This window comes from Heloderma suspectum, chromosome 6, assembly GCF_057233095.1.
Source record: "Heloderma suspectum isolate Gila_16-S chromosome 6, 16-S_ref, whole genome shotgun sequence".
NCBI classification, from domain to species: domain Eukaryota; kingdom Metazoa; phylum Chordata; class Lepidosauria; order Squamata; family Helodermatidae; genus Heloderma; species Heloderma suspectum.
Genome location: NC_139463.1, coordinates 78,605,063 through 78,628,563, shown reverse-complemented (window position 1 = coordinate 78,628,563; position 23,501 = coordinate 78,605,063). Strand labels below are relative to the sequence as shown.

The window sequence follows — 23,501 nt, the reverse complement described above, 5'->3', positions numbered from 1 at the left end:
ATGGGTAGTCTATGTAAACATTTACGTAGACTACGGTGAAAATAAGGACAACGATACTTGCATTGCCCTTATTTTCGCTGTAGTCTACATAAATGTTTACGTAGACTACCCGTGCCAAAATAAGGAACGCAAATGGCGGCACCCATGGGTGCCGCCATTTGTGTACATGCTTTCCCCCCCCCAAAGTTAGCTGTGATAGGCTATGTAAACTTTTACGTAGCCTATCACGGCTGACTGCAGGCCAGGGATGCAAACGGCGGCTACGGCCGCCGCCATTTGTGTCCCGGGCCTCCCGGCAGAAGCAAAACTTTCATGGCCAGAGAGGTGGGGCACTCCCCCCTACCCAGAATTTTGGGGGGGAGGGACGGAGCACCTCCCCCCCCACCGCGAAGCAAGCTTCGGGATCAGGTAAGTGACTTTCGTCCATCCCTAGCAGAAATGCACTTTAATCAATGGAATAAGAAATTGTATCTTTCAAAGATGCATGCAGTTGATCCGTACTTGAAAAATTCACATGAAAATAGGCATGGATTTTCACATGAACAGAAAGGAAGAATCTCACAATCTGATATGGATTTGACTCAGAACTAGGGATGTGCAAACCCACCCCATCCAGGTTCTCCAGGTGCCCGCCCAGTAGGGATGGCGGAGAATACCGCCATGGATTTCAGTGAGGCCGCCCCCCGAAATCCATGGCGGAACAGCCTGCCACCCCCCACCACCCCATGGATCCCCCCCCAGGATGAGAATTACGTGGGGCGGATGTTCCAGATGCTGGCGGCTCCAGCGGCGGCTGGTCTTCCAGCCGGCTGCCACGGCCACCATTTGCAGTCTGGTCTTTTTCTTTTTTACCCGGATGTAATAGGCTACATAAAGACTTACATAGGCTATCACAACTGGGTAAAAAAAAAAAAAAAGGCGTACGCAAATGGCGGCGGCTACAGCGGCCGCCATTTGCGTTCCTTATTTTTTGCCGTTTTAGTCTACATAAATATTTTCATAGATTATTATGGCAAAAAACAAGGGGAATGCAAATAGCGTAGTGGGCTATTTGGGCTGCTACACCATTTGTGTGGCTGCCTTTACTGTGATAGGCTACATAAATACTTACAGCCGCCATTTGCGTCCCTGCTCTTTGCCATGATAGGCTATGTAAATGCTTATGTAGCCTATCATGGCTGACTGCAAGCACACAGATGGCGGCTACTACGACAGCCTCCATTTGTGGCTGCAGCAGCCCAGCAGCAGCTGGCCGGGAGACCAGCTGGAGCCGCTGCCACCGCCGGAGCCACCGCCACCACTGGAGCAACCGCATCTGCCGCCAGGTAAGCTCTGTCCTGGGGAGATTCTGCGGAGGGGGGCAGAGGGGCATTCCGCCATGGATTCCAGCCTCACTGGAGTCTGTGGCGGAATTCTCTGACATCCCTACCGGTGTCCATAAAATTGGAGCACAATAATATCTGGAGGTTCACGGGTTCCCCATCCTGATCTACATGTATTTCTTTAGTTAGTTTGTTGTGTGTAGCCCACCTTTCTACCAAGAAAAATGGTACACAGGTCCATAGTGAACGGTACTCAAGTCCATAGCATTTAGTAGAGGGAGAGATGATGTAACAACCAACAGTGTGCTCTCAGTGGCATAGTAGAGAGAGAGATGATGTGCTCTCCTCTGCTTCTAATTGCCCCTTCTCCCTTGATGAACACAGAGATAACAAATGTGACTGCCTCAGAGGTGAATATAATGAGTACAATGAGAAACTATTTTTCTTTATGCACATTCATGAGACAAGCCTGTTGTTGATTAAGAAGCTGGAAGTTCTCCAAGAAGGTGACAAGGTAAGCAAAGAGTTGTTCATCTGTTAAGAGTAGCTGTAAAATATATGAAAGGTTCCACTGCTGGAGCCTTTCAGAGATGGATCTATGCTGGCATGTAGGTTCATCACAAAAATAATTTACCTCAACATTGTTAACAGATGTGTGAACTTATTTGAACTTATTTATCTGTTTTGCATACTATTTGCATTTTGCTATTTGCCATTCATTTAAGCATTTGATAATAAAGCCTACTGATAAAAATGCCATATACATCAATAAACAGAAATATGACATTCCTAATATAGGGGGAATCTATGTCTATATTTCCCTCAAGGAAGAAGAGCCCTTAGAAACCAAAGGAAGGTTTGTTTGTTGAACTTGCAAGTATGTAATTTAATATCCATGGACATGCCAGGAGATGGCAGCAGAGGGTAGGGATGTCAGAGAATTCTGCCACGGATCTCAGGGAGGCCGAATGCCAGCGCATTCGGCCCCCTGAAATTGGTGGCAGAACGGTCTGCCCCCCACCCCCCCTGGGACGAGACTAACCTGGGGTGGATCTTCCTAGCAGTGGCAGCTCCGGCGGCGGCTCTGGCGATGGTTTGGCGGTGGGGGCTGCAGCGGCCGGTCTTCCGACCGGCTGCTGCCACCGCCATTTCCAGTTAAAAAAAAAAAAACGTGATAGGCTACGTAAATGTTTACATAGCCTATCACGGCTGACTTAAAACAACAACAGCAACAATGCACGTACGCAAATGGCAGCGGCCACGGCTGCCGCCATTTGCGTTCCTTATTTTGGCACGTCTTAGTCTACGTCAAGATTTACGTAGCCTAAGACGGCAAAAATAAGGGGAATGCAAATAGTGTAGCGTCCAAAAATAAGGGGAATGCAAATAGTGTAACGTAAACATTTACGTAGCCTATCACGGCTGACTGCAGGGACGCAAATGGCGGTGGCTACGGCCGCCACCTTTTGCGTCATTGCTAGCCAGCAGCCGGATGTCTGGCTGCTAGCGGAGCCAGCCAGCGGCTCTGCAGAATCCCTGCAGAGCACAGCCGGCCGGCCAGGATTCCGGGGGCGGGAGGGAGGAACGGAGCGCCTCCCCCCCGTCCAGGATTCCGGGAGGAGGGACGGAGCGCCTCCCCCCCACCATCAACATAATCCGCGAAAGGTAAGTGCATTTCATACATCCCTAGCAGAGGGCAACAAAATGGCCTATGAGATTTTCACTTCTTCCATGGCTTCTTCATTCTCCTTATAGTTAGGACACCCAGGGCTCTCTTCATGGCAGGGCTCTTCCATTCACTTTCTTCCCACCCTTCCACAGCAGTGTAGGGAAGCCCCAGCTCTAAATTCCTTCCTACTCTCCTCAATTTGCATGGGGCCATTTGGGAACCTTCCTGCCTAGCTAGCCCATAGCCAGAAAGTTTGTAATGATTGGCTCTATGGTGCTTGGGAATCAGAACACCCTAAGCGAGAAGCTTTGGACAGTCCATTGAAGTAGCCCAATACATTCACAGTTATTTCCTTATATCAAATGTGAATAAAGTGAATTTTAGTTTTTGTACAGGAAAAGAAGAAGAACATAGTACTTGTGGGTTGCTCTGGTCGGGAGCTTCTTGGCCAGAACACTGGAAGGCAGGAACGTGTTTACTTCTTAATGAGCATTTGGATAGAATATTGTCTCCCTGCATGCTTTCCCTTGAACCTCCATAAGTAAAAGGGCCGGAGATATATTCTATACATTAAAGCTAAATATTCAGTGAGCAGGTCTGGAATATTTCTAATGGGGCAGACCCTCAAAGGGTGATTTGTGGCTACAACAGTGTTTTTTTGCTCTCTCCATTCCCAGTACTTGATTGACCTTTTTTTCCCTTCATCTTCTCAATTATTTTAATTGGAATATGGCTCCCATCCCCAGTGCTTCCGGAGCACCTCCTGTGGACTTTGTTCATATACTTTATTTTCACCTAGATTTCTCAGTGTGGTCTTAAAATAGCTTCATAATTGTACATAGCTCTCCTGAAATATGCCCATAAATGAAATCTTGTGATCTACACAGTACAAAATGTAGTGTGGGGGTCTGCTTTGCCTCAAGATTCTGGCACATCTCTAGAGGGAGGGAACTTCAGGGTAACGACTGAGAACTAGGGATGGGAAAGAATTCTGCCACGGATCTCAGTGAGGCCAAATGCCAGTGCATTCGGCCCCCAGAACTCTGTGTCGGAACGGCCTGCCACCCCCCCGCCCCCCCACTGATCCCCCCCAGGATGAGACTTACCTGGGGCGGATCTTCTGGGCGGTGGCAGCTCCGGTGGTGGCGGCGGCGGTGGCGGCGGCGGCGGCAGCTGTGGCGGCCAGTCTTCCGACTGGCCGCCACCATTTCCAGTGTTAAAAAAAAAAAAAAAAGACGTGATAGGCTACGTAAAGATTTACGTAGCCTACCATGGCTAGGTTAAAAAAAACAAAAAAAATCAATGTGATAGGCTACATAAATCTTTACGTAGCCTATCACGTCTGACATTAAAAAACAAACTAAAGTTTTTTTAAAAACTTTAAAAAACAAATGGATAAAGCCTTTTGTCTACAATTTGTAAATCTGTATTTTGTATACATTTTGGAAAAGTACATATGTGTTTGTGTGTGCATGTGTTCTGGCAAACTACATCAGAAACTTTGAAAATGTATGGATTTTGATAATAGACTGTGTACCGGTTTATGGTTAGGTTGACGAAATGCAGACAGCATAAGTTCACATTGAAATGCAAACGCAACAAGCAATAATGAAACACCAGTCTTTCTAAGGACACTGGGTTAGGGATGTATGAAAGTTCCGCCACAGATCTCGGGGAGGCCAAATGCCAGTGCATTCGGCCCGCCGAAATCGGTAGCGGAATGGCCCCCTGCCCCCCCCCGGGATGGGACTTACCTTAGGCGGATCTTCCTGGTGGCGGTGGCTCTGGTGGCGGCAGCGGTGGCAGTGGTTCGGCGGAGGTAGCGGCTGCGGCGGCCGGTCATCCGACTGGCTGCCGCCACCGCCATTTCCGGGTAAAAAAAAAAAAAAGTGCTAGGTTACATAAAGATTTACGTAGCCTATCACAGCTAGATTTTAAAAAAAACACCATGATAGGCTACGTAAATGTTTACGTAGCCTATCACGGTTGATTAAAAAAAAAAAACGCACGTACGCAAATGGCGGCGCCCATGGGCACCACCATTTGCATTCCTTATTTTGGCACGTCTTAGTCTATGTAAACATTTACGTAGATTAAGACGACGAAAATAAGGTGAACGCAAATAGCGTAGCGTCTACGCTATCTGCATTCCCCTTATTTTTGCTGTCTTAGTCTATGTAAATGTTTACATAGACTAAGACGTGCCAAAATAAGGAACACAAATGGCGGCACCCATGGGCGCCACCATTTGCATACGCGCATATTTTTTTTTTTTTAATCAGCCATGATAGGCTATGTAAACATTTATGTAGCCTATCACGGCTAACTGCAGGGATGCAAACGGCGGTGGCTATGGCCGCAGCCATTTGCGTCCCTGCTAGCCAGCGGCTGGATGTCCAGCTGCTGGCGAAGCCGGCCAGCAGCTCCGCAGAATTGCTGTGGAGCAGAGCCGGCTGGCCAGGATTCTGGGAGGGAGGAAAGGAACACCTCCCCCCCAGAATCAGCATAATCCGCGGAAAGGTAAGTACCTTTCGTACATCCCTACACTGGGTAGAACATGTCAAACTTTCAGATTTTAATTCCACATGCATCAAATTGGCTAATATGGTTTTCATATATGTAATTCATAAAGCAGTTGGGCATATGTATATGGCCATTGTTGTTGTTGTTGTTGTTATTGTTGTTGTTGTTGTTGTTGTTGTTGTTATTATTATTATTATTATTATTATTATTATTATTATTATTAGGTAAGGCATCTTAAACCCATGGAAGGGCAGAACAAAAGTACTGGATTTATCATCTTGGGAATTTCTGGCAACCTGGAGATGCGAGGTTTGCTTTTCACATTATTTTTGACCATGTATGCCATGTCGCTGGTGGGGAATGCATTAATAAGTATCGTTGTCAGGCTGGATCCTGCTCTTCACACCCCAATGTGCTATTTCATTGCCATTCTCTCTTTGGTGGATATCTGCTATACATCTGTCACAGTCCCTAAGATGCTGGTGAACCTCCTCTCCAAAGACACAGCCATCTCCTTTACTGGCTGTGCTGCCCAGCTATATTTCCTGCTCTTCCTGGGTACCACTGAGTGCTTTCTTCTTGCTGCCATGGCATACGACCGTTTCATGGCCATCTGCAACCCCCTGCGCTACACTTCCATCATGAGCAAGGAGCTGTGCTCCTGGCTAGTGGCTGGATCATGGGCCAGTGGGATGGTGCTCTCCCTAGGGCAGACGAACCTCATATTTGCTCTGCCTTTCTGCAAGGACAACCAGATCAACTACTTCTTCTGCGACATCCCTCCACTTTTGAGACTTGCCTGTGGAGATACATTCATCAATGAAATCGCTGTCTTTATGGCTGGGATGTTAATCACTCTGATCCCATCTCTGTTGATACTAGGCTCCTACATCCACATAATTACCACCATCCTAAAAATTGCCTCTGCAAGGGGCAGGCAGAAAGCCTTCTCTACCTGCTCCTCACACCTCATTGTCATCACTTTGTTCTATGGGTCTGCAAGTGCCATGTACCTGAGACCCAGCTCTAGCTACACTCTTGACAATGACAAATTTCTGGCTCTGCTTTACTCCATCATCACCCCAACCCTGAATCCTACCATTTACAGTTTGAGAAGCAAAGAGATCAATGAGGCTCTGAAGAGAAGGGTTACCTCAAAATGCTTTCATTTCAGTCACTGATGAAATGAAATAAGGACACAATCCTGTGGGGATAGTCATCAGCCTCTGACCTCAGAGGCTGATGACTATCCAGTGCAGGGCGGCCAGAGAACAGAGGCAATCCTTGCCTCCATGCTCTGGCTGTCCTGCATTTTTGGCTAGACAGGTTTCCCTGTCTCTGCACTCTGTTTCCAAGCACAGAGACATAGCTGGCGCAGAGAGAACCATGCCAACTATGAGGGGCTGGGGGGGCCTGGGGGATGGGACAGAGAGCATGGCTTCTGGGAAGTGAGGATGGAGCCTTGGCTCTGACTCCAAGTCCCAGAAACCGAAAAGTCCTATGGCCCTCTAGACAGTGTCTAGTGGCCATAGGATTGCTCCCTAGAGCATACTGAGAAGGGGTGTCTTCTGCAACAGAAAGTAATGTGTGGATTTTAGGATGGCCAGGAGAAGTGGTATAAGGGAAAATATAAGCTCAGTGTTGTTATTGTTATTCTGTAGTTTCAGCAGATTGTCATGCTGAGTGGTGGCATGAGGAAGTGTAGCAGCACCATGAATCAAAGAGTGTGCCTTCTAGTTGTGTGGATAGAGACAACATCCATGGAGGGAAAAAACAAACACTGCAGTTTAAACAGGGGGCCGCACAGGTGCCGTTGTGTGAACATCACTTGCAGAGAGGCAAATTGGATGTGAATGAACTCTTTTGAAAAACAGTGCATTTGATATGAATATATGCAGTCTGAACACCTTAACTGAAGGTTTATACAATCGGTGTTGGGCCATTCATATATTATTATTATTATTATTATTATTATTATTATTATTATATTTATACCCCGCCTTTTTCCCAGTACTGGGACACAAGGCAGCTTACAAACAATTAAAACATATACAATTAAAACATATGAAAATATACAAAAGTTAAAATATAAATTAACAACAATACAATTAAAACTATATTAAAACATTAAAACATCATTTTAAAACAGCATTTTAGTAGCTTACCCCCAGGTTCCAACTACGTCCCAAAGGCCTGCTGGAACAAGAATGTTTTAGTCTGTCTCTGGAAACATATCAAGGAGGGATCCATCCTAGCCTCCCTGGGAAGGGTGTTCCACAGCCATGGGGCAGCCACCGAGAAGGTCTTCTCCTGGGTTCCTACCAAATGTGCCAGTGACAGCAGAGGGACTGAGAGAAGGGCCTCCCCAGAAGATCTCAGGATATGGGCAGGTTCATAAGGGTTAATACAGTCTACATTGCAGTCATCAAGCAGTGGAGATGTGTGTTTGAAACAAGTTCTGGTGTATGGATCTAGTGTGATGAACTTACTGAGCAGATTGTGTGTATTGCATTTGTGTTTATTGACTTCAGCCTAAGGTCTCAGAGCAGCTTACAATAAAACAGATCAAAATAGAGTAGCCTGACATAAAGCATCAGGACTGGACAAGACATTCTCTCCCCCACCCTTTCTCTATTCTCCATATACAGAAGCTAAGCAGACAGGCAAATACATCTTACTTCAACATGGGTGACAAGACCGTGTCCTCCACCACACCTGAGACCATGCATGGCACCTTCTTTCCAATCCCTTGCCATCCCTCCCAATCTCCCAGAATCGGAAATCTCACGTTTTTTATCTCATCTGTTCATTTGTGTCTTGCTGTCATGCTTTTTTTCCCCCCTGAATGATCTTATATTTTAATATTTAATATTGCTTTTAAATTGTATTATTATTATCTTTTTATGAAGTACTGATTATTGTAAAACACCTTGGGAGGATATTGTAGCCTGAAAGGAAGTTTTAAAATGAATGAATACATAAATAAATTAAAAGCAGCCATCTCAGTTCGCCTAAGGGTAAAGTTGGCCCTGAGGTCCAGGACAAAATTACATTGGGGCATTAAAAATAAATACCTTGAAGGCTTGAGCAATGGTTTTTATCTAGCACTGAAGAGAAAACAGTGGCAGCACCCGATAAATCTTCCTAGGGATGGAATTACAGAGACTAATCTAGGGATGGCGGAGAATTTCTCCACAAATCTCCAGGAGGCCGAATGCCAACGCATTCGGCCCCCCGAAATTGGTGGTGAAATTCTCCGCCGGCCCCCCGCCCCCCCCGGGATGGGACTTACCTCATGCAAATGTCCCTCTTGGTGGCGGGTCCCGGCGGCGGTTCGGAGGGGGCAGGGGCAGCGGCTGGTCTTCTGACCAGCTGCCGCCGCCGCCATTGCAAATTAAAAAAGGAAAGTAAAAAAAAACACACACACACCCGTGATAGGCTATGTAACGATTTACGTAGCCTATCATGGCTAGATTTCCAAAGTCAGCCGTGATAGGCTACGTAAATTGTCATGTAGCCTATCACGGGTGACTTTGGAAAAAAAAAAAAAGCGCGTACACAAATGGCAGCGCCCATGGGGCGCCGCCATTTGCGTTCCTTAGTTTGGCACGTCTAGTCTACGTAAAGATTTACGTAGACTACGGCGAAAATAAGGGCAACGCAAATAGCGTTCCCTTATTTTCCCCGTAGTACGTAAATCTTTACGTAGACTAGACGTGCCAAACTAAGGAACGCAAATGGCGGCGCCCCATGGGTGCCGCCATTTGCGTATCCGCTTTTTTTTTTCCAAAGTCACCCGTGATAGTCTACGTGACGATTTACATAGCCTATCAAGGCTGACTTTGGAAATCTAGCCATGATAGGCTAGGTAAATCGTTACGTAGCCTATCACGGGTGTGTGGTTTTTTTTTTTTACTTTTCTTTTTTTTTAAGCGGCCGGGTAGACCTGAATTTCGGTGGCGAGGGATGGGGTGCCTCCCCCCCGGCCTGAATTTTGGCCGGGCGAGGCGGGGCGCCTCCCCCCCTCACCTGAACTTCGAGGGGAGAACCAAAGCGCCTCCCCCCCACCGCGAAGCAAGCTGCGGGACCAGGTAAGTCCCTTTCGTTCATCCCTACTAATGACCAATAAGTGGACAGTGGCATTGTTGCAAGATATAAGATGACCAAGATGCACTTCAACAACCGCTGATTGAGTGATGAGCAACTCATTAAAATGCAAACTTTGGAATCGTATGTTCAGTACTTAGCATTGCAGAAAGCCTTTGTTTGTTTGTTTTATTTGTACCCCACCTTTCTACCAAAAAATGGCATTCAGGGTGACTTACAGGACCAATTCAAACTGATTAAAATGGTGAAACAGCACATTAAAATAGACTACAAACATAACGATTACAATGATAATAATGATAATAAAACCACCCAGCACCCAACTCAACACAGCCACTTGCATGCAAAAGGCCTTCCTGAATAAAGTGGGCTTTGCCTGTCAGCAAAAGGACAGCAGAGAGGAACAAACCAAGCTTCTCTTCAGAAGGAGGTCCACATCCTGGGAACAGCCACTGAAAAGGCTCTCTCTCTTGGGTCACCACCAAACATGCCTCTGACTGCAGTGGTCTCAAAAGAAGGGCTTCTCCAGAAGATCTGAAGGGCCTCCCCAAAAGGGCCTGCCCAGAAGATCTTAAGAACCTCCACAGAAGGGCCTCTCCAGAAGATACATTCTCACACACACACCATGCAACCTGCAATGTATGGAGAACCTATAAACCATTAACACTGTGTGTGTTGAAACAAATAAAACTATGGGGCGGTTCCACCACACACTGCCATGAACACTTCTGTGTACTTAAAAAGCAATCATATAGGGCTACCCTATATATGTCTCCAGAGAGGAAAGCCATCTGACATTCAACATGACCTGATCCAAGCCTAGGTGCATGTGTATAGGATTTCATCCTAAGAAATGCTTTAAATGCAAAATAAAATTAAGTGAGAAGTAGCCCGCAAAGGTGAAACATATATTTGCTTTTCTTGAGCTTTTAAACTAAAAGAAGAATCCTTCAAATGGATTTCAACCAGAGCTTTTAATTAGGAGGTTTACAAAGGTTTCTTATAACAGTAACAAATAAAAGTAACAAACCAACATTTTAGTAAATGTACTTGTTCTGTAGATACACTGTTGTAAAATGTGTTACTCTGCTTTATTCATTCATTAATTTAAGATCCTCCTCAGCGGCCCTTCTCTGTGAGCCCCTGCCAAAGGAAGTGAGGCAGGTGGCTACTAGGAGGAGGGCCTTTTCTGCTGTGGCACGCTGGCTGTGGAATGAGCTCCCTAGTGAGGTTTGCCTGGCACCTACATTGTATTCCTTGCGGCACGAGGTGAAGACCTTTTTATTTTCCCATGCATGTTAGCATTTTAGCTTCCTAGACTTTTAGCTTTGCTATTTTAAATCTGTATTCTCTGCATTGCTGCTAGGTTTTATTGCGGCTGTATTGTTATATTGTGGTTTTAATGTTTTTATATGATATTGTTTTATTGTGTGCTCTTTAGTTTTAATTTTTGTGAACCACCGAGACAGCTTCGGCTTGGGCGGTACGGAAAGAAATTGGGCGGTATAGAAATGAAATAAATAAATAAATAAATAAATTGATTTATACAAAGTACTTCTCTTTTTTCTTTTTTACATCTGTCGGCCAGGGTATCAAAACATCTGTTATGGTAAAATGACTGTTCAGATATATATGTCCAAAGTTAAGAATCCATCATAAATCTTATTCCATGGTAAAGGGGTCGTGCTTTTCAGCCACCATTGCAACTGTTTGATGTTGCCCAGCAGAGCTCTTTCAGGTGGTGAAGGGCCTTCTTGAGTAGGTTGTGGAAACAATAATTTGAGCCTTCAGCAGACTGCTGTGATCAGTTTGCTGTCCATTTTGCAGATAAATGTGCTCATATATGTGCAAATTTCCATACTATCATTTTAAGGGAGTCAGAACAGGATGCTTTCTGTTAATTTTGTATTATTTTACTACGTTTTGTTGATTGCATCCTGCTGTGGGATTATTTTATAGTGAAAAGCAAGTAGGAAATTTGGTAAATAAATAAATAACCAGAGTGCCATCGAGTCATAGAATCATAGAACAGTAGGGTTGGAAGGGGCCTATAAGACCATTGAGTCCAACCCTATTATCATGATATCATTCAGCATTTACAGCATGAGGATGTGGACAAATTGCTTGGAAGACTGAGTTGCGCCACTTGCTCACTGGAGCTTTGCCAGTCCTGGGGATGTCGTGAGCATCTGGATGGGGGCGTGAGCTCGGCAGGTTCCTGCCAGCTCAGCCCCACCCCCCAGATGCCAGCCCGTGAACCCCTGTGCTTGCCTGACTCAGCATGGGCAGCAGTTCCTACTCCTCTGCCGAGCCGCCATTTTGCAGAAAATGGCAGCCATAAATAGGCCCATTTATGCAAAGATACAGCCATAACTGGCCTATTAAGAATATTTACACCTGTAATGTTCTGTACATGGGCCTATTTATGGCTGCCATTTGTGCAAAAGGGCCCTTTACTTAAAAGGACGAGCTGCTGTTTTCTGCAAATTGGTGGCTCAGCAGAGGAGCAGGGTGCTGTGGTGCCTACAGACTACCCAGAGGTCCATTGCATGCAGCAAGCAGGCATGGGCAGCCAGCGGCAGCCAGGGGTACCTGTGACCAGCTTAAGCTGGTGCAGCACTTGCATCTTTAATTTTCTACCCAAAGAGAGAGAGAGAAGATCTTGCCTTGGTTATTAATGCACTGGTTGGACTACTGTAATCAACTGTATGTGGGACTGCCTTTGAAGACAGCAGAGTGAGAGAGAAAAGCTTCTGCACTCATGTCATTTCCCACTCTTGGGGGAAGATAAAGATAGGATGGTGAGATGCATATTCTCCCAACTCTACTAGACTTCAGAATGTGTGTGGGGGGACTCCCTACCTTATATTGATTGTAAAGCATCATTACTCTGTAGCTCCTGCACCTATTCTTCTGAAACATGCAGGCTTCTTGCCTGGGGACACTCTATGATGAAGTGTGCCATTATCATACAAATTAACCAAAAAAAAAGTGGGGTAGGGGAGGAGAAAGAAATCCCACCCTAAAAATGGAGATCTCCCCTTCCACATGAACTGCTGCAGCTATCCTTCTGTAATTTTCAGAATACAGAATGTACAAAAATGAAAATAGGTCCACAATGAACATAGGGGAGGAATGTACGAAAGTCACTTACCTTTTCGAAGGGTGACATTCGCAGTGGGCGGGAGGCGCTCCGTCCCTCCCCCCGAAATTCTGGCCGGGGGGGAGGAGCTCCGTCCCTCCCCCCCCGAATCCTGGCCGGCCGGCTCTGCCAATGGCGGCGGCTATAGCCGCCGACATTTGCGTCCCTGCAGTCAGCCATGATAGGCTACGTAAATGTTTACGTAGCCTATCACGGCTGATTTAAAAGAAAAAAAAACACACGTATGCAAATGGCGGCGCCCATGGGCGCCGCCATTTGCATTCCTTATTTTGGTACGTCTTAGTCTACGTAAACATTTACATAGACTAAGACAGCGAAAATAAGGGGAACACAAATAGCGTAGCGTCTAATGGCAGCGCCGATTTGCGTACGCACGGGTTTTTTTTTCCTTCTAAATCAGCCGTGATAGGCTATGTAAAGATTTACGTAGCCTATCATGTTTTTTTTTTTTTTTTTAACTTGGAAATGGAGGCAGCGGCAGCCGGTCGGAAATGCCGCTGCCGCCATTTCCAGTAAAAAAAAAAAAAGTGATAGACTACGTAAAGATTTACGTAGCCTATCACGGCTAGGTTTTTTTTAAAAAAAGTGATAGGCTACATAAATGTTTATGTAGCCTATCATGGCTGACTTAAAAAAAAACAACAACGCATGTACGCAAATGGCGGCGCCCATGGGCGCCACCATTTGCATGCCTTACTTTTGCACGTCTTAGTCTACGTAAACATTTACGTAGACTAAGACGGCGAAAATAAGGGGAACGCAAATAACGTAGACACTATGCTATTTCCGTTCCCCTTATTTTCGCGGTCTTAGTCTACATAAATGTTTACGTAGACTAAGACGTGACAAAATAAGGAACACAAATAGTGGCGGCCATGGCCGTCGCCATTTGCGTACGGGCGTGTGTGCGTGTGTTTTTTTAAGACAGCCGTGATAGGCTACATAAACATTTACGTAGCCTATCACGGCTGACTGCAGGGACGCAAACGGCGGCGGCTATGGCCGCCGCCATTTGTGTCTCTGTTAGCCAGCGGCTGGTTGTCCGGCTGCTGGCAGAGCCAGCCGGCGGCTCTGCAGAATCTCTGCGGAGCACAGCCGGTCGGCCAGGATTCCTGGGGGGAGGAACGGATCGTCTCCCCCCCATCCAGGATTCCGGGGGGAGGGACGGAGCGCCTCCCCCCCACCATCACCATAGTCCGCGAAAGGTAAGTGATTTTCGTACATCCCTATCACCAAGCCTGGCCCAAGACATTTTAGAGCAAAGGGCAAGATGGGGAGGGGCCACAGCTCAGTGTGATAGAGCACCTGCTTTGTATGCAGGAGATCCCAGTTTCAATTCTCAGCTTCTCCAGGTAGGGCAAGGAAAGAATCCTGCCTGAAACCCTGGAGAGCTGCTGCCAGCCAGTGTTGACAATACTGGGCTAGATGGGCCAATGGTCTGACTCAGTATAAGGCAGCCTCCTAGGTTCCTATGACCACTCCTCCCACCTCACGCAATGTACAGAAGCCAACTGGACAGACAACTGAATCTTACATTCACCACCCCTAAGGTCAGCAGGTTATCAAAGGGAGCATGGGCCAGGTCATATCACTCTCATAGCTCTGTCCAACAGCACCCTGCAGTCACTCCCCTTCCCAGAAGCCTTAGTGTGAGGCAGCCACCTCATTCTTCCTAACGGTGCTAGTAAAATGTGCTTCAGTCAGGTTCTCTTTCAAGGAATGGAGCCAGTGTAGTGTAGTGGTGAGAGTGACGGACTGGGAGCTGGGAGATCCGGGTTCTAGTCCCCACTTGGCCATGGAAGCTTACTGGGTGACTTTGGGCCAGTCACAGACTCTCAGCCCAACCTACCTCACAGGGTTGTTGTTGTGAGGATACAATGGTGAGGAGGAGGATAATGTAAGCCACCTTGAGTTCCTTGCAAGAGGGAGAAAGGCGGGGTATAAATGCAATAAATAAATAAATAAAATAAATAAGGAATGCATGTCACTTAATCCTGCTGTCAAGTGAGGATTAATACATGTCTGGCCCAGTTCCTGTGGCTGAAAAATCAAACTGTATCTCCCCCTCCATACCTTTTGGGTTGCCTTTGAAAACTAACTAACACATTACTGCACACATACGTGCACTCCTCTCTCTCGGTAACCCATTTCACAATGGGGGTTGGACTCGATGGTCTTATAGGCCCCTTCCAACCCTACTATTCTATGATTCTATGACTCACATCAGAGTAAAATTTCACAGAAGCATATCTGAAGAATCAGCTTCCTATTGGCAAAGTTTAATTAGGAGAAGTTGGGTTTTTTTTAATGCAGATTCATTACAACGGAGACAATTTCTCTAGGGAACATCTTCCACTGTATTCTAAATATATTTGTATACAAATATATCATTTGTATATATAACAAAACCTGTCCCTCTTAAGCATCATTCCTTGAGAGTAAAGAAACTGCTTGCTCTATTTGGTGCATTAAGATATCCAAACGGCTGGTAAAAGTATGTTTAGAATGAGACCTGTTCCTCCTTCCATGAGAACAAAGAGGATGCAGGCAACATAAACATGTATTCTTATGAGTAGTCAAATTAAAGGCTGAAATGCATCTCTTCATTCATAATACAGGTAGGATGACAGTATTTTTGCTGTACATTTTTATCTCCAGTTTTATATCAGTTGGATTTCAAACAGGTATTCAATCAACATGAGCCTTTTTCTTTTTGTGCATGTATGTTAGGGATGAGTGGATTTCTACTGTTCTGTTCTGTCCTTTCTTGTTCCATGGGTTTACACCATCTGTTTTTTTTTATTCTTCTAAATTCCTGTTTAACTGGGAACATTTATAAAATTAATTCTGCAATTCAGTTATGCATAGTTTGCCAGAGCTTTCTATTCCGCCCTTTCCTCTTTCTAAGTTATTGACACGTGCATATGCTTTGATAAAACAAAGTTTAAAAAAAGAAGGAAAAAAGAAAGCAATCTTGATGCATCAATATTCAAATGATTGCATCAAGATTCTTTTTGTGTAGTGTTTTACCTATGTGCTTATGTGTCCCAAAAAAAATTCAGGGAGAAATTTCTATGAGAAGAATTTGGGGACCATCTCTAGTGATTTTAACAGCCATAACACTGACGCTAGTTGGCCTACACGGAAGGAACAGTTGGTGATAGGCAGATTTTGTTGGCAGTGTTTTATATTTGTTTACAATGAGTAAGGTTGGGGCAGAAGGCTGTAGCAGACTTCCCCACTCTATCCTCCCCCATAAAAATGCTCCACAGAGGGCCGAGGGACCCTGCTGAATGGGCCAAGTTGTGTTGCTCAAAGGCATTTTCTGTAAGCAGAGCTGTTCTGTCAATGGCTCTGCTCACAGCAAACCCACAAATGGGTGAGTTTGGACACACATGTGGGGTATTTATTACTAAGTATCAAAAACCTGTAATCCCATTTCTCAAGACACTGGTATGATTGAGAGCATCTGTACACACATGCACAGCCACACACATACCGCACAATTTAGCTAAATCAAGGATTGTTAAGCCCCACTGAGCTCAACTGAAGAGTGGAGTTAAGCACTTGTTTAAATCTCTCCCATTTAAATCAATCTGACTTAAAATGTTTACTCTTTAACTTTGCCCAGGATGTTAATGTCGGTATCCCACATGACATGGCATATGTTTTTAGAGCAGAAATGTATCCATTCCTACAGTTCAGTAACTTCTCTGTTTCTTTTTAAAATCTGTGGTTAAACCTTTGAAGAACTGGGCTAATTACAGTGTAATCCTATACATGTGTACTCAAAAGTAAGTCTTGTTGAGTTCAAAGGGACTTACTCCTAAGCAGACAGGGGTTAAGGGGAGAATGGCAGTTACTGTCTTATTCATATGGGAGGAAGGAACTGACAAGTAATTTTGTCCTTTGAATCCTCTTTGGCTGCCTCTTTTGTTTGGTGTAGAGAGCCGCGGCGGCTTAGTGGTTAAGACGCTGAACTGCAGACCGGAAGGTCGGCAGGACAGCAGTTCGAGACCCGAGTGCTGCGTGACGGAGTGAGCTCCCATCTTCAGTCCCAGCTCCTGCCAACCTAGCAGTTCGAAAGCAAGAAATTGCAAGTAGATAAATAGGTACCGCATCAGCAGGAAAGGTAACAGCGTTCCATGAACCTCGGTGTTCAGTCATGCCGACCACATGACCACAGAAGCGTCTTCGGACAGCTCTGGCTCTTCGGCTTAGAAACAGGGATGAGCACCGCACCTTAGAGTCAGACATGACTGGCTGGGGACACCTTTACCTTTCTTACCTTTTGTTTGGTGTAGAGCTGTGCTTCCCCCTCAGTTTCTCCTTTCACCCGCCTTTTATCAGAAACTGACAAGCTGTGCCCACTTCTTGTTTCCCTTTTATTTCTCCTCACAAGTGATCATCCTGTTTCCTTTTACAGAAGAGGGAGTAGCCAATCGTCCTTAGGAATGTACCTACAGGTATACATTATCCAGACATTCCCATCTTCCACTCTCAGCTCCCAGTTGGCTCTTGTCCCTTCCCCAACTTCCTCACTGGGATGGGTTCAGATACACAAATGTAAATCAGATGGGGTATGAAGTTTATACAACATTTCCCCTATGATTACTGTCTAATGACAGAATATTGCTTCTATTATGCCATTTAATAGCTGTTGAGTAACTCAAATAATCTGATCAATGACAGATAAAATGATCCTAAAAAATGAATGGTGTGTAGATAACACAACTAAAAAGGAATGGATCCCCCCCCCTAAAATCTAGTGGAACATTTGGTATGTCTTTCTTTAGTCCTATGGTTGGATCCAAATGTAGTCATATTTAGAGAAGACCCACTGAAATCAGTGGAACTTAGATTCATCAGTGGACTCATGACAAATTTAAGTCATGTTTATTTCAACAGGTCTACTCTAATTATGACTAGATCTGGATCCAACCCATTGAGAGGTTCTGTGGAAGTATATTCCAATCCCACAGAATGGTATACACCCTCAGTGCTGGGTGATTTCCAATTCTTTCTTAGACTTTGACATGGAAAACAATGCTGGAGCTTCCACATTTCTATTGTTTTTTATTCACAGAATCTGAGGTCTGTTAGCTCAAAATGCCAGGATATCTCTTAAAGCAAAGAGCTATATAACATTTCACTATTTCTACAGAAGTGCATGACATTGGGATATCTGTCAGCCCCCATGGAGGGGATTCCACCTGCCAAATGTCAGACAGTTTTGCTCAGTAGTTTTTGTGCTAGGCACAGATAAAATGTGCTGTTCTCAGAAACTCAAATCAAAGGTCATAAGGTGATAATAAGAGAAGTCAGGTGTTTCAGCAGTGATTAGGAGGGAGTCATTTTCCCTAATCTCTGCTGTAGGTTTCTTTGAAGTGCAAATAACCCCTCTGCCCTAGTACTACTTTCCTATTCACCTTCACAGTAGATGACCTCAGACACTCTTTGGCTGAATGGAATACACATTACCTGGGAAAACAGGCTGGCTGGCAGGCAGGCAGAGTAGTTTTTGTGCTAAAATAAATGTGCTTTTCTCAACATCAGCTCTTAAAGCAAAGAACAATATGTTTTCACTGTTTGTACAAATCTGGGCAACAGGCAGCCCCCATGCCAAGACCCCAAAGATGCCTCATATTGGGCTTGCTTTCCCATACATTGTATCATTATTTAAATAATACATGTTATATGTGTGTAGTGCTCTGCCCATTGTATTCTGAAATGTAGATGTGTGTAGTGCTTTGCTTGACCACAACACAAGCACACACAGATAGACACACATGAGCAAAAGAAAGGCAAATACAGAACTACGTACAAGCAAATAATAAAAAAGCTTTGATTTTATTTTCATGGGGGAATAGATATAGAGTTCAAAATTGGGAAGGGGGGGAATACAGGAATTGAGAAGGGTGGGGGTGGGAGCCAAGAACAAGGAAACAAAAGTACTTATTTATATTTCTTGGGTTTTGTTGTTGTTGGGTTGTTATTGTTTGGGGGGAGGGGTTAAGGGCCTAGCCAGAAAGCTATGAAGAAAGAGTTGAATTGAGAATAGGGTGGGAGGTGAAGCCAAAGAACAAGGGAAGGCAAGCAAACTAAACTACTTTTTATTTATTTTTCTTGTGTTTATATAATCTAGAAAGATAGAAAGAAAAAGCTAATAAGATGGCTGCAGAATTCAGAAGGGTGTGGGGGTGGGTGGGAGCCAAAGAACAAAGCAAGGAAATGAGGAAACTAAACTACTAAAGTACTGTTTTCTTTCGGGGGGGGGGTAAAATAGGTAATCTAGGAAAGAAAGAAAGAAAGAAAGAAAGAAAGAAAGAAAGAAAGAAAGAAAGAAGGAAGGAAGGAATTGTTGAATTCAGAAGGGCTGGGTGGGAAAGAAGTAGAAGAGCAAAGCCACAATACAACACACACACGCACACCAGAGATCTAGCCAACTAACCATTTTTTTCTAACAACTCTGTCCAGTAACCAGCACCTCTAACAGTTATCTCTCACACAATGAAACAAACACACACTTTTCTCAAATATATACAGTAGCCCCCCCCCGCGCGCACACACACAACTCTTGTCCAGCCTTACATTGGAGACAGCTGGGTTAAGTTCATTCCTAATTTAGCAACAAGAGTTGCCATTCGCCAAAGCTCACTCCCTCCTCCTCCTCCTCCTCCTCCTCCTCCTCCTCCTCCTCCTCTCCCCTCACTCCTCCTTCTCTCCCACTCTCTGATCTTTCACAAGTTGATACATTTTGGAGACTGGCTGTCAGGACTTCAGATGGCATCAGAATAGCTCCAAAACTCAGAGGCAGACAGAGGAGCTTTGGCAGTGATCCACTTTGGAGCACCTCAGTACTGTTCTGATCCAGATCTCGCTGAGGCACCCCCGAAGCACCCTGATTCACTTTGGTAATTGGACCCAGCACCAAAGTGATGCACATCCCTAGTAGAGTCCCCATAGGAAGAAACTTAAAGGGGCTTCTGCCATCTCCTGCCTCTCTGCCCCCGTAAACACCCCCTTTTCGCACTCTTCATGTTCCGCTTTATGCATGTGGAAAGGCAGCCACTTCTGTTCTCCCAACGCAGGCTATGAGGGGGAAGGGGTGTTAAGTACAGTTTCCTGGCTCCCAGCTCAGAGCCAGTACTCCAAGAAATCCTACAGCCCTCTAGACAGTGTCTAATGGCTATAGGATTGTTCTTACTGTAACAATTTTGTTCAGGATGACTGATATATCTTCTCTGTCATTGTTATCTATTTAGATGAGATACAACCAAATATGATAAAAGAAAACCACACAGAGTTTCCTGATTTCATTCTCCTTGGATACTCAGAGAACCCGGATCTGCAAGGCTTCCTGTGTGTTATGTTCCTGTTCATCTATGCAGGCATCATCTTAGGCAATGGACTAATCATCTACGTTACAGTGACTGACGTTGCTCTTCACACCCCTATGTATTTCTTTTTGAAGAATCTGTCCTTTCTGGAGATCTGCTACACCTCAATTACTCTCCCGAAGATGCTCGTCAGTTTAGTGGTGGGGGAAAGGCGCATTTCCTTTATTGGCTGTGCTGCCCAGCTCTACTTCCTGCTTTTACTAGGAGGCACTGAGAGCTTGGTTCTGGTTGCCATGGCTTATGACCGCTACATGGCCATATGTAATCCTTTGCATTACAAACTCATCATGAGCAAGCAGTTCTGTTTAGGACTCATCACTGGGTCACTGACTGTCAACATGCCCATACATGCAGGCCAGATCTATCTAGTGTTTACTTTGCCCTTTTGTGGCTCTCATGAAATTAACAACTTATTCTGTGATATCCCCCCACTGCTAGAGTTGGCCTGTGCAGACACTTACATTAATCAAATAGCTGTCTTTGTAGCTTCCACGCTTTTTGTTCTCATCCCTTTTTTTCCTCATCCTTGCTTCTTACATGAAAATAATCTCTGCTATTCTGAAGATACCTTCAGCAGACGGCCGGAAGAAAGTGTTTTCCACCAGTTCTTCACATCTCATTGTAGTATCTCTCTTCTACGGCTCAGGAACTATTGTCTACTTGAGCCCCAGATCAAAGGAGTCAGTGGACATTAACAAGTTGCTTTCCTTGTTCTACACTGTTTTAATCCCTATGTTTAATCCCATCACATATAGCCTGAGAAATAGAGAAGTGAAGGTAGCCCTAGGGAAATTGTTTACTAAACAATGTGATACTGCAATTTAGCAAGTTAGCTGAAAATATAATATGGTTTCTCACACTGAAGATGATTCCATAAACTACCAAACTCAATGCCTCTTGAGAAGTTTGAAAGAAGTAATGAGAGAGGTGATGACTGATGACGATGATGTATCCTTCCTGATTCCTCTGGTATCAGGGGTGACACATACCCATACACAGGGCACAATCAATAGGAACTTAGAGGATCCTGTTGAACAGTATGTCCTGCTGGGCTGGGCTGCATTCCTATGCCCTGCTGGGCAGCAGCAAGCAGGATGGAAGGGGCGATGGAGACAATCTTTGCCTCCCTGTCCTCCATCTTTCCTGATTTTTGCTAGACTGGCTATTCAGCCATATAGGGAGAGCACTTTAGAGGGGGAGGGAAGTGGGCCAGAAGACACTGAGCATAACTGGTATCCTGTACTCTCTGGTGTCCCCCACTTCACACCCACTGGAACCCCCCCCTTTCCTCCTCCAAGGTCGATTTTCCAATCTCAGAGGGCAGCTGGTGTGGTTCTTTCCACAGTGGCTGCAAGGGGGGAGAGGAGGGAGGGAGGATCTCCCCCTTACGAGATCTGAGCACTGTCTCTGTCCTCAGAAATCTTCTTCCGAGCATTCCTGTGGTCCCTGGGACACTCTTCCTGGGTCCGTAGGATTGCTCTCACACATACATGTATAATCATGGAGTTGGAAATTACCTTGGAGATCATCTAGTCCAGGTGTTGGCAACCTGTGGCTCTCCAGAAGTTTTAGCCTACAACTTCCATCAGCCCTAGCCAGCATGGATGCTGGCCATGAGTGAGGATGGAGGTTGTAGGCCGACATGTCTGGAGGACCACAACGTGCCTACCCCGGATCTTGTCCAACAGCTGCTCTTCAGTCAAAGGAGCCCAAAGTGGTTCACAAAATGAACCAATAATGAAATAATGGCAATAAATGAAAATATTGTCAGCAGAAATATACAAGTGATGATGTGAAAATGACAGGGGTTTTTCAGGGATGGTATACATCTTCTGTAATTATGCTCGCTTCAGGATTTTCTGTTTTATGGCACTTGTGGGGGAGGCCTTTGTGGGCTGCTGACTTTTGATTTTCTAGTGTAGATGGAAGAGCTTTTCAGTTGACTGCTGTTTCTAGTTTCTGTACGTATTTATTGCTGTGATGCTCTTTTCTTCTTTCCATTTATTTTCTCTCCCCCCCTCCCCACACACATTTTTTATTCAGGTAATACATTTACTTTATTGAAATGAGAGAAGAGAAAATATCTAAGCCAAAAATATCTAAGCCATCTTCATCATCACCATCATTATTACTATTATGTTCCTGCCCACTACAAAAAGCAATCTCCAAGGAAATACAGGAAGCCATAAATAACATATCGGAAAAACCCAAAATCAATATAATCAGCACAATAATACAAAAAAGTAACACTGTAAGAACATAATCTAAAAAAGCAATACAATACAGAAAGTTTTCATTGACAGTGCACAAAATCCCCTCCACTCACCCTACAATGAACACCACTAAAGAACCCCACAACAAATGGACCATAACCAGTTTCCAAATGCCTGGGAAAATAAACATGTCTTTGCCTGGCACCAAAAAGATGACAGTGTCGATACCAGGCAAGCTTCCTTGGGGAGAGTGTGTTCCATAAATGTGGGGCTGTCACAGAAAAGGCCCATTCCTGGTCTGGCACCCTTGAGTTTCACTTCGAAGGGGTATACATAGAAGGGCCTGGGTAAAAAACAAAACAAAAAAAACCAGCGTACGCAAATGGCAGCGGCTATGGTGGCTGCCATTTGCGTTCCCCTTTTTTCGCCGTTTTATTTTATGTAAATATTTACATAAGATAAATCGGCGAAAAATAGGGCACGCAAATGGCGGCCGCCATAGCCGCCGCCATTTGCGTACGCTGGGTTTGTTGTTGTTTTTACCCAGCCGTGATAGGCTACGTAAATTCTTACATACCCTATCATGGCTGCAAGCCAAGACAGCAGTGGCGGCGGCAGCAGCCCGGCTGTAGCCGGCCGGGAGACCAGCTGCTGGAGCCGCCGCCGCCGCCGCACTGCCGGAGCCACTGCCGGAACCTCTGCCACCGCCAAATCTGCCGCATCCGCCCCAGGTAAGTACCATCCTGGGGGGATTCCGCAGGAGGGCACGGGGGCAGGAGGCCGTTCTGCCACAGATTCCGGGGATTCTAAAGAATCCGGCCTCACTGGAATCCATGGTGGAATTCTCTGCCATCCCTAGCCTGCATGCCCTTATACTAAAGCAAGTAAGCCAATCACACAGAGCTCTGGTATGTGTGAGAAGTAGAATGTTAGTTTGGCCCTCTTATTCATCTGTAGACCTTGGGTGAAGAAAGAAATTTGTTTTAGTTCATATTTTATCAGGATTTACACATTTGTACCTTCTGGACTGAACATAGACTAAGATGCAATCTCCAGTTGAAATCTGTACCTTTCTGAGCTTGCAGTGTGATTTGCAGACACCCA

General features: G+C 45.2%; 1 protein-coding gene and 1 pseudogene across 1 annotated transcript; both read left to right on the top strand.

The window, feature by feature from the left end:
• The first annotated feature begins 5,756 nt into the window (after nucleotides 1–5,756).
• LOC146341326 (olfactory receptor 5V1-like) lies at nucleotides 5,757–6,695 on the top strand. Its single transcript, XM_084807370.1, has one exon. The coding sequence runs from the start codon at nucleotides 5,757–5,759 to the stop codon at nucleotides 6,693–6,695; it is 939 nt and encodes a 312-aa protein (XP_084663496.1).
• Nucleotides 6,696–20,066: 13,371 nt separating this feature from the next.
• On the top strand, nucleotides 20,067–21,009 carry LOC146341325 (olfactory receptor 10AG1-like; annotated as a pseudogene).
• Nucleotides 21,010–23,501: the final 2,492 nt, after the last annotated feature.